The 11,865-nt window shown below is 30.8% G+C and overlaps 1 protein-coding gene across 1 annotated transcript; it reads right to left on the reverse strand.

The window, feature by feature from the left end:
- Window positions 1-374: 374 nt before the first annotated feature.
- On the reverse strand, window positions 375-2,105 carry LOC105113931 (probable S-adenosylmethionine-dependent methyltransferase At5g37990). Its single transcript, XM_011010299.1, has 3 exons — window positions 1,856-2,105; window positions 790-1,437; window positions 375-714 (listed from the first exon to the last, which is right to left on the reverse strand). The coding sequence occupies exons 1-3, from the start codon at window positions 1,961-1,963 to the stop codon at window positions 394-396; spliced, it is 1,077 nt and encodes a 358-aa protein (XP_011008601.1). The 5' UTR covers window positions 1,964-2,105; the 3' UTR covers window positions 375-393.
- Between the last annotated feature and the right edge of the window lie 9,760 nt (window positions 2,106-11,865).

The following is an 11,865-nucleotide window of genomic DNA, read 5'->3' on the forward strand; positions in this document are numbered from 1 at the left end:
GCCTTGAATTCATTCAGGAGAAATGTTGATTTTCTAGTTTCTTATGATCCAATTACCTAAAAGCATCAATATTTGAAAATTCAGGAGAAATGAGGGAAGCAAATGGGGCCTTGAATGAGGATGCTTCTAATGATGAAGCGAATGGTGGCACAGAGAAGGGTCCATATCCCGTTCCATTTACATACAAGGAAAAACAAAAGAGCAAGAAGAAAATCTTTGATCGGATTGAACAAATAAAGTTAGTCTAAATATTGCGCTCGAGAATACCTTTAATTTTGTAATAATATTCTAAATTACTCAAAAATACCCCAAATTCCCATAAGATTTATTATACAGATGAGTTTGTAGTTTATATATATATATAAGAAATTGCATATACAAATTTATATCTTGTCAGACATTGCGCTTGAGAATTACAAACAATCCAATGGTAAAGCCATCACTTGCCTTGATTGGCGGTTTCCCCGCGATTTTGGCAGGATATCTCTCGAATAGCTGTTCAATAATTTCACTGCGGAAGTGTTTTCTTAAAATGCTTCCAAATCCGGATCTACATTCTTCAACTGAAGGTAATGAAACAGACATCGGAGGCAGTGTTTCCAATCTTGCAATCCCAAAGCAACCATTTTTCTCTATCAGTTTTCTTAGCTCTTCCATTGAAGGGCTATACAGGGGCATGTTGAAAGAGTCGATTTCGTGATTGCGTATTATTTCCTGCAGAGGTTCCAGAATCACAATATATACGCGTACAGTAAATTCTTAGTTATTTTAAGTTTTGATTTTACCAACCTCATCAACCATGTCTGTAAGGCACGATTCCAATGGCTTTATAAAGGGGCCAAGCGAATTTTGAGATGGCAGAGTTCCATCCGGGCGTCCTGGCATAAGAATTATCATCAAGCCACCAGGAGCAAGCTCTTCTGCTCGAGCAGCTAGAAAGGACTCCATGTCCTTTGCATATTGAAGTGAATAGGCCTGACCAACTTCATGAGGTGCATTTGAATAATAGATCCTGCCCTTGTTACATGCTGGTGAATTCACATCACCCAGCTCTTGTGGTGCCCTAGATAGCCAATGCAGAGCAAATGCTGAGTAAATGATGTTAAGACTAGCCTTTGGAAATAATCCTCCATGAAAAGAACCTGGAACTCCAAATGCGAAATATTTCCTATCTGAAGGAAGATTCGCAAAGAGAATATTGAAATCATTTGAAACATGATCATTGAAATACACTTGAAACTCTGGGAGGCTAGAGTAGCCTTTGATTTTGCACTTCTGTGTGACGGCTTCTATTATATTGTCCATAGCTATAAATGTATTCGGTCCAGTCGAACAACCTAAATCAGCAATAGCAAACATCTTTGAAGAATGCTCTACGACAAGGTTTTCGAGGATCCCTGAAGTCAGCATTGATTTTGCACTAGCAGCTGCCGCTCTCTGCATTGAAACATCTTCAGCTTTCGCATAGAATTTCGCAATTTGATTGTCGCATGTTGATAAATATATGGTAGGTATATCTTATACCATCATATCAATTACAAGAAGCCATTAATTCTTGATAAGAAAATCTTTTGCAAGATGTCACTAAAATTACAACACCTTTGAATAACAACATGATTTGTCCTTAAGACATGGTATATATTGTTGTCTAAACCAATTCTTGAAACTTGATTACAGAATTAAGGTTTACTCACTGTTTGAAAGATTTTTCCTCGCGTATGAGAAAAAGAAAGTTCGTGAAGTATCAGTAAATTTGTAGCCAAGAACTAGAACAATCACTAACCATAGACATGAATAAGAGTAAATGAGTTAATGATTCAAGACAGGGCTAAATAATCAAAAACAGCTAGCGCACCTGTTGCCTGGAATTCTTGGTGTAGCTGTGAGGGCCATCTCCGCCGGTCATAGGAAATGATTCTTCCATCTCCTTCTCCTCCCTCCCGCACGACTCACTTGTTGCCATTGATGCTTCTTTATAGAGGCTCGAGACAAATGGATTTGACACTACTTTTTAACTTATTTGGGACTTTCATATTTGTTGCAAATTCCAACCACGCCCTGAACGAAATTAAAGTTATTATTATTATTATTATTATCAAGGAGTTGAATGCAGCCTCCCCTGAACTACAGTATTTTTTTTTTTTTTTTTTTTTTTTTTTTTTTTTTTTTTTTTTTTTTACTATTTTACAAGCACAAATTTTATTGTTGCCTCCCATGATAAGTAGGAATTCTCAACCCATGGCAGTTTACGCAGATAGAGAGTTGTGGTGCAGAATTTTTTATTATTATTTTTGTTGATTTTGCAGTGATGCCTCTATGCGTACGGACAAATATAACAAGCTCCGTGATAAGCAAATGATAGGGAGTTGCTGAAGAATCCCGACGGCAAGGAGACAAATTTTTTATATATATATATAGAAATTAAAAATCATGACGCCATAAATTTTTCTAATAATTTTATGGTTGTATACTTGTTTTATTTGGTAATGTCGTTAACTAGTTTTTTAAGAGTTAATTTATTTTTGTATTTCAAAAAATTAAAATATGTTCAAAATTTTATTTGTTTTAAATTATTTTTTTAATATTTTCAGACATTTTAATGTACAACTATAAAAAAATTAAAAATTAAAAAAAATATTATTTTAATATATTTTAAATAAAAAATACATTTTAAAAATTAATCACTACTGTATTTTTAAACAACTTCTAAAATTTAAAAAAAAAAAAAAAACACAAAAAGCATCCTGTGACAACATATTCAAGAGCCCATGGTAGATGAGACGCCTGTCTATATCAAAACCTAAAAGGCATATCCCGTGGCAGTAAACTTTAGACTTTTAGTTCTGCCCCATCTCGACTTAAGAATATCCAGACGGCATAAAGCCCCATTTCTTTTTTGTAATGAAAACATGTGTTAATTAAACATGGAGTTTCTAAGAAAACATGTGTTTTTGAGTTTAAAGAAGTTCATTGCCATTATCATTCTAAGTGTTTCTTGTCACGCAATTGGCACATGTACTTTCTAATTAGTTTATAGAATTGTTTTTATTTTTAATAGATTATTAAAAATTATTTATAAATGAATAGCTTTGGATATTTATTAAATAAACATACTTGATTTTCAAATTATTTTATATAAGTTTTTCTGATTATAATTCAATTATTGTATTTAATTTTTTAACCATATAATATAATTTATAATTGTACTTAATTAAATCAGGTACATTATCTTTCAAAACTTAATAATGAATGTTTAGGATTGTGTGTGTGTTTGTAACACTTAAAAATAATTACTAAAATAATTTAACATAACATTATATCATTATGAGTTTTTTTATTTTAGAAATTTCTTTTCAATTATAGCATAAGATGATTATAAAATAACAATAATACATACATGAATAAAATTTTATGAATTATTTTTAAACAAATCTTACTCTTTTTTAATATTATCAGTGTTTATTCAAAAAAGTAAAAATAGTATAAGAAAATCATAAAAAATAATTAAATAGTAAATAAAGGTTTTAATTTAATATTGAAAAAAAAAATGTAATTTAATTCATTTTATATTTAAATACTTATGTTTTTTATTGACTTGCTCTCAAGACCTCTTAGAGTTTTGATAGTAAAAATAAAGTACCAAAATAGTACTACGTAGTTTGGAGTGATTTAAGTAGCTTCTTTTATGTTATTTAGGGTTTTATTTAGTATATAAATATATATAAAAAAATTAACCTATATTTTAGAATTAGTGCTAAAAAAAGTGCCCCATTCTTTTGAAATTAATAGTTTTTCAATAATTTTACCTTTATTAATTATAGACGAGATTGAATTTAATTTCAATTTAATATGTATTAAACGTATATATTATAATGTTAGTGTTATATTCAAAATATAACTATTAAGAACTTATTATTACTATTAGATTATTAAAAAAATAATTTGGTTTAATTTTTTTGATACGTAAGATAAGAAAGCTCAACAAGTTGATCATAATTTAGATATATCATGAGGTAGCAAGCATAGAATACTGGTTCAAACGGACCTAGCTAGTGTTTATTAGGCCATCTAAATGAATTTTTTTAACAAAGTAATTAAGCCTTTAATTAGAAAAAAAAATCTACTTGATGAATCAATCGGCCACAAATTATTGCTAATGAGATATTAGTGACATTTTCAGGTAATTAACCCGCCAAGATGTTGGGCTTGTTAAAGTAGTCTTTCAGCTCGCTTCCACAACGTGGATCCATGGCTCAAGCAATTATGCACTTTCATTGCACTTGCTTCGATTCTATGTGAGCTTAAAGGTCTCCCCCAAGACAAGGTGATTGATAATGCTCGGGATTTCCCAAGGCATTACTGAATACAATGGTTTTGCCGTTAGGATCCATAACACATCAAAAGAAATTTGTTTTCTTTCTGTGGGAAAATTTAGGTCAAACCATCTTTGATCTCCCTTGGATATTCTTTAATTGTATCAAAAATTCCTCACTCGATCTTGCCTGATCTGAACTATGGCTAGGTTGTTACTATTTGCCTTGTGCGTGCTCCCTTCAGTACTAGTTAGCGCATGGAACATGGGGAACCCTTTCTTTGTCCGAGGCCGCATCTACTGTGACACTTGCCAATGCGGTTTTTAGACCAAAAAAACTTCTTACGTACCAGGTATATTCACTCTTTTGGATCCTCAATAGTTCTTAACGCTGTAGCTTCTGCTTCTTATTGTCATTATTGTTGTTTTCTTTTCATATACTATTATATATGATCGCGTAGTAGCTGATGAAAGTTGTGTTAGGAATTGTCATTTGGTGACAACCTCAATTCTATTTAGTAAAAGCTTATTTAATGACACCATTTTTGCTATGTTTCATGGCTTTTGTCTCCTTATTTATGCCATAATTTATAGTCTCTTGTCTACCATGAATGTCTACCATGAATTACTTATAAATAAAAGTATTATTTGAGAACAAAAGGTGAGAGAGAGTTGGAGAGTATGAGAGAAACATGCGAAAGAAAAAAAGGAGTGGCTGTCTAGGGCAACAACCCTGTTGTCATTTGCAACAGTGTGAGAGCAATAGGAGTAAAGTAGAGTAGATAGGATCCTCCTCTTCCGTGTATCTATGTTGTTCCCTTTCTCTATCTATAATAATATTGACTTTCTTGTGCATGTAAGCGATTTGCCGAACCACGTTAAATATTGTGTCAATGTGTTGAACCTCTAATAAGCAACTATTAGAACACCACTGGTCGAAATCCCCAACAATTGATATCAAAGCATATGGTTTAAATTGGTGTTTGATTTTTGTCCAAAACTAAAAGTTGTTAAATGATATTTTGATCAGTAGAGGAGGAAAAGACGAGCACACTAGTGAAAACAACATAAAAATGAGACTTTGTACAAGTCTGCACGTGCCATCACGTGCCAACGAGGTGTCTGGCCATGAGTGCTAACGTGCCCCACATGTCTTCTTCTCTTGGATGGGCTGACCTAACCCGAATACTAGACGAACCGACCCAAGTGACTCACCTAGATGGAGGATGGTGTCATCATGATGTAAGCATTGTGTCAACATGAATAGCTGGCATGCTATGTCAGCGACCAGTTAGCAAATACGTCAGCACAATAAGACCCACCTGCCACATCATCAGCCGCAAACCTAGATGAGTCTAATTGAGTGGAGTGGAGTGGAGTTGAGCCGCGAGCCAAAGGATATGATCCAATGTGGCTAATCCATCATGTAACCGAATCTGAGATTGAATCTGGGCCACTTATCAAGCCAAAATTGTTTTGATCAATTCTTAGTCGTATGAAATGCGATTTGGATGATTTTAGACTTGTTTCCAGATAATTTGATCATTTCAGATGTAATGATATGGTCTGATCATTGAGATGGAGACTGAAAGTGGTGGAGGTTAAATATTAAGAGAGATTGCCCGATCAGAAAGCATATGAAAGTCATCATAGTGATCAATGGAGATAAAGAAGAAGAAATCGCACATGTTTGCCCAATTACATGTGCTAAACTGCTAAATGGGGAGATTTTTTAATTGCCTTAAGGGAAGGCAAAAATTGAGACACAAAATTGAAACACTCTAAACACTCGTTCATATAGACAATTAGCAGTGTAAAATGAAAACTGATGAAGGCCAATCTTGACGAATCTAAAAGAAAAAATTAGGACACAAAATTAGATCCTAAACACCTGATCATATAGACAATTAGAGGTATAGAGTGAAAAATGATGAAGACCAATCTTAATGAATCTAAGCACTAATAGTCTTGCTAGATATTAAGAAATTAGGTATAAAATCAGGATATTCCAAATCACTTTTAAAGGAAAGCCATAACAAAGCTAGTAAATGATTGTATATACGAAAAGAAGTATGATAGATAGATATGCTCTAAAAAGATCTGTCTAGAAGATTGGGTTTTAAGCGAGACCAGTATGACCCCTCCAATCTTTCTTGGGAACTTGCTTAGTTAAAGGATTATCCATACAATACTATTTTTGTATAATTAATAGTTTGTAATGAAACTAGTGAAGACTAGCGGGATGACGGCACAAAGGAACAGCTGGGTTCCATATGTTCAAGGATTTGATGGAGTGGTGATTTTTCCAAAGAAGTTAGATTCGGTAATTATGATTTCTCAAAGGGAGAATTGATGAAGACTCTAATAATAGAAGAGACATACAGTAAAGGGATAAAAATTGGTACCCTATTTTGACTTGGATAAGTGTTGTGACAAGATAAACTGCTGTCAAACATAAAAGCAAAGAATAGGGAGAAATCTAGAGAACAAATATTGCACGAGGGCACATGAAAATTATACAGGAGTACCCATAGGATCCAATGAGATACTATAATGAGACAACAGGTGCAAGGATAAGAAGAGTTCTCAAATGAAGCTTAGAGTAGAGACTTGTGAAAGTTGTACAATAGGAAGTCTATTGTGCTCTTGATGAAGACAATATATGAGGACATTTCCAATGTATATAAGGATGGAAAGATGAGCTGTTGCAGAGGCATCTAATTGAGGGGGTGTAAACGTTTGTGATAAAAAGCGACCACTTATGATAAAAGGTGAAGACATCAAAGAGAGTTGGTGCTGGTGGAGTTATTAAGTAGAAAGGCGTAGAAGCTCCAAACATAGAAACTAAAATGGGATTTTTGCGAGCAGTGTACCACAACTCTCTCTTCTATGTGATCAGTGGCAATGATCTCTCCCATAGTTTATATGGTGGTAGAGAATTTTAAAGTCACTTTGAAGCATCTCAGCGGAAGGAGGATGCAACTGCCTATAAAAGGCAAAGACACTTAAGAGAAAAGGTGTAAGGGTCATGATATGAGCCCAAGATCAGATCGCCTTATGACAACACGCAAAAAGACCTTAGAAAAGATGTGCGGGCTATAATATGAGCCCAAGTATAACCTTAGAGCTGATGTGATGGCTAGATATGATTGGATAGATGTATAGCCAATGAAGTGGTTATGATGAATATGGAGATAAATACAGGATTGACTTTCATGGATATTGCTCCCATGCTCAAGATCAATGAACTAGAAGATATTTTTCTTGGACAATAAGTGGATGACTTATAAAGCATTAAAATGTGACTGCTAAGAATGAGTAGAAGGCATGTGTAAGTTCCTGGAACAAGTTGACTCTTATCAAGGTGGTAAGCTCGGTAATGACATTGTAATACTCAAAGTATAAAGACAGATATAGATCAACCTTTAATAAGTTGCCCCCATGATTAAAGGCAGAGAGCTACCTGGACTCTTAACACTAAGAACAAGAGACTTATAGAGAAGTAACGCGTAGTTTCTAAGGTATAATAAAGGGTAAACGCAACTCCTAGATAAGTAGAGTTTTAGAAGAGTGGTGAGCTCATGATCATATTAAAATACTCAATACCTGTCGCACTTGGAAATAAAAATGTTTGTTTGAGGGAGTGTTATAAGCCTTGGTGTAAGGCTTAAAAAATCATTCTAGACTAAACATGGTTGATACGCTTGAAAAGAAATGTTATATTCTAAAGACAAGTGTTAACACTCTTCATATGTGATGTGGGAGACCATCTAGTTAAAGTGATCTTTTGATGTGAGCAAGGGTGTGTTTTGGAAACACTAGCAATTAAAAGGTTTGGCAAGTACCTGTAAACTTGGTCGAAAATACTCTCAGAATGGTAAGCTGTAAAGTTATTCAATGAGTTTAATAACTTTGGTTTTTAAAAATATTTCATATTTAATTATATAATAATAAAAATAAATAATCATAAAATTAAACACAATTCAATATCAAGAGGTTTGATTAAGACTACGATATCATTATAAAAAATAAATTAAAATAAATCATAAAGCTGAATTTCTAATCAATCCAAGTTAAATCATGATCCTTATCATGGATTCCACTAGTTTAATAAATTTATTTTATCTGAAACTATTTTTTATTTAATCATATTGTAACAAAAATAAACACTTATAAAATTGAGTATTAATCAAATATTAAGATATTTATTTGAGACAATGATAACCCTATAAAAAAAATTATAAAGACCAATTCAAAATTAATCAAATATTAAGATATTTATTTGAGACAATGATAACCCTATAAAAAAAATTATAAAGACCAATTCAAAATTAATCAAATATTAAAAGATAAAATTGAATAAAAAAACTAAAAATAAATTAAAAAAACCCAAATAAAAAAATAAAAATAAAAATAAAAATTATTCAATTATATAAACCTAAGTGGCCTAGCATGCTTAGACCTTATAATAAATCATAGGCATATAGGCTTGCAACCTAGGCCTGCATGTGTTGTTTGCCTTCTCAAAATCATATCACCTCAATGGTGATTGAAAAATCTAAGGATCTTTTTTTACAAAAAATTCATTTTTAATCCAATTTCATTCAAAGACATTCAATAAACACCCTTCAAATCATTAAAACAAAAATTATCAACCAGGAATCCCTGTAAAGGTCCAAAGTGCAAAATCAAACAAAGTAAATTTTTCCTCTCTTAATATTGATCTATTTTTCAAGCAAGATAAAAGTTAAAAAAATACCGTAATTGGACTTCTTTTATTAAATAGAACTTATTAACACAAAAATTAGTATTTTTTATTGATGAAATATGATAAATAAGTTATTTTTTCTCTTTTATTGTTATCCAACGACTCTCTCTCCTTTCCCACACCTAGTAAACAAAATAAAATTTTAACTCAAAACAAAATTTTCAAAAACTATAAGAATTGAAAAGGAAAAAAAGGGAAGAAAGCGGATAAAAAGGAACTTTTTCATGTGAAATTGAGATTTGCCATGATATTTTTCTTTATTTTACATTTTGATCCCTTTTTTTATTTTCTTTTCTTTTCTTAACAAATTAATTATGAATTTGGGTATAAAAAGTTGCAATTAAAAAAAAAGAGTTTGAGGACAAAATTTTTGTTTTTTTATTGTTATTATTCAATTTGTCTTATTAAATTGTAAGTTATTGTAAAATATTACAATTTTTGGATTCAGTAATAATGTTCTATTAGTTATTTTATATAATCTAGTTTTAAAAAAGACAAACACACAATAAAAAAATAAAATTTACGACATAAGAAGAATGAATATCACCATATAATTTTTCAATAGTTCTTGTATCTACTAATAGTGTGCCCACGGTCAGCTTACAACGAACCTCTATTTTGTCTCTCTCCTTCAAAACATTCATCTTCTTCTCGCGCGCCTCTCAACTGTCTTTCTTACAATCTTAACGACGAGTTTTAATTTCTTTGTCGTTCGCCAGCAATCACTGTTAAGTTCTCTTTCTCTACTTATTTGTTCAGCTCTTTTTTGGGATTACTTTGATATTTTTTCTTCTCGTATTGGTATTTGAAAAGCTTTGGATTTTAATTGGCTGTTGTGCTTTTCCTTTTTAAGGTGCAATCTTGCTTCTTTTGATGTTAAGGTGGTTTGATTTGATCATAGGTTTTGTCTTGTACTACAGATGAATTTGAAATTGGTTTGATGATTTTGATTACATGATAGCAAAGAGAAACTTCAATTGGTGCCCTTTTTGCTTCTTTTTTTTTAAATTTTATCTTGTTTGATTCAACAAAAAAAGTATGATTATTTGAATTTCTTGAAACTTGGAATATTATATATATATATAGAGAGAGAGAGAGAAGAGGAAGAAATGATGGTTTTCAATGAAGTTTTACTTTAGGAGTGGGCTTGAAAAAAAAATTGTGTTTAATGGGGATCCTTGTCTAATAGTTATAAATCAAATATAGTAGCTTTTTTTTTTAGTTTATTATATAATGAATCTTCATTTATAATTTGTAAAATTGAAATTTGAGTAACTAAACTTGGTCACTAAAAAGAGATTGGCTATAATTTATTATTATTAATTATATAAAAAAATTACCACATCATATGATAGAAATATTCAACTATGAAAATTCAAAGAAAAATTCTATCACTACTAGGTGAAAACTAGAGCAAATAATCACTAAATTATGAGAGATTATATATGGTGAAAAAAATGATTCTTTAGAGAAGTATTAATGCTGACTAGAATGAATGGAAAGAATTTATTTAGTCTTGAAAACTCTAATTTTATAAAGAGATATGTATGATGGATAAGTTTTCATCATATTTATAAAAATAAAATTTTAGTCAAAAACTCTCCGTGTATATTCTTTCCTTCTCTTCATATATTTATCGATACCTGCAAACACCCACAAACACACATTTGCATTCTTATATGATCTCATAGGCTCGATTCAATGCTTTGATTACATTTAGTATTGTGAAAGATCTTTGCTAAAATAATTTTAAAAAATAAAATTTGCTTTTGATTTTGAAAATAATTTGATTTTTGTTCAAAATAGCATTTTAGCATCTTGTTCATAAAATAACAATCTAATTAAAGTATTAATCCAGCAATTTTTTCCACTGAGATCACTAATAACCTTAACTAAAAATACATGAATTTCAAAACCATTAATATGTCTTGAGTTATTTTTTAGCTATATATAATAACATGCAGTAAATTTGATAGTAATGACTTTCACAACACGATTCTTTGCAGATCGAAGTAAATTATATTGAACAGGATCAAAATTTATTAATCTTAACTGTCTACACTTAAAATAATAAAAGGTTTTTTTTCTTTCCTTTTACATTAAAAAACAAATACATTCCTGGCTATATATATAGAAAAAACTGACTATAATTATAACCCCTGGCAAGCGAAGCTTAGAAATCGAGAAGAAGCCATGGCAAATCCAAAACCAAAGAAGTCCAAGAAAATTAAAAAAATGAGTAGCTTTTCTTAAATTAAAAAAAAAAAATCCTCGAGCCTCTTGAATTTGCAATCCATAAAAAACATGGCCATATCATATATCTTTTTTATCAATTAAGAATCCTGTATGCATAAGAATCAAATCACCATTTCCATTAAAATTAAAATGACAAATTCTAGAAAATTGTAAAAAATTCAAAATAAATTATTTTAATCTCACATCAAACAATATCTATTTTTAAAATACAAAATAGTCAAGATTTTGAAAATCATCATGAGTATGAGCATGGTTTTTCTTGAGAAAACCAAAAGTACAAATCAAAATCAAAATTGATTCATTTTACGGTGAAAAAAAAAAGGAAAATATGAGATTGTCCTCATTTAATTTACTATGATAAGTAAAAGTGATCATTTTTAATTTGATTTATAAAAAACAATCAAATTTAAATTTTATAAAATATAAAACAATTGAATTAAAACCAGTTGAAACCAGTTGATTTTAGTTCGGTTTTTATATTAAAAATCAACACCCAATCAATCGGTTTCTGTTCTATTTGGTTTCGGTT

Source organism: Populus euphratica, unplaced genomic scaffold (assembly GCF_000495115.2).
Source record: "Populus euphratica unplaced genomic scaffold, PopEup_1.0 scaffold472.1, whole genome shotgun sequence".
Taxonomy (NCBI): Eukaryota; Viridiplantae; Streptophyta; class Magnoliopsida; order Malpighiales; family Salicaceae; genus Populus; species Populus euphratica.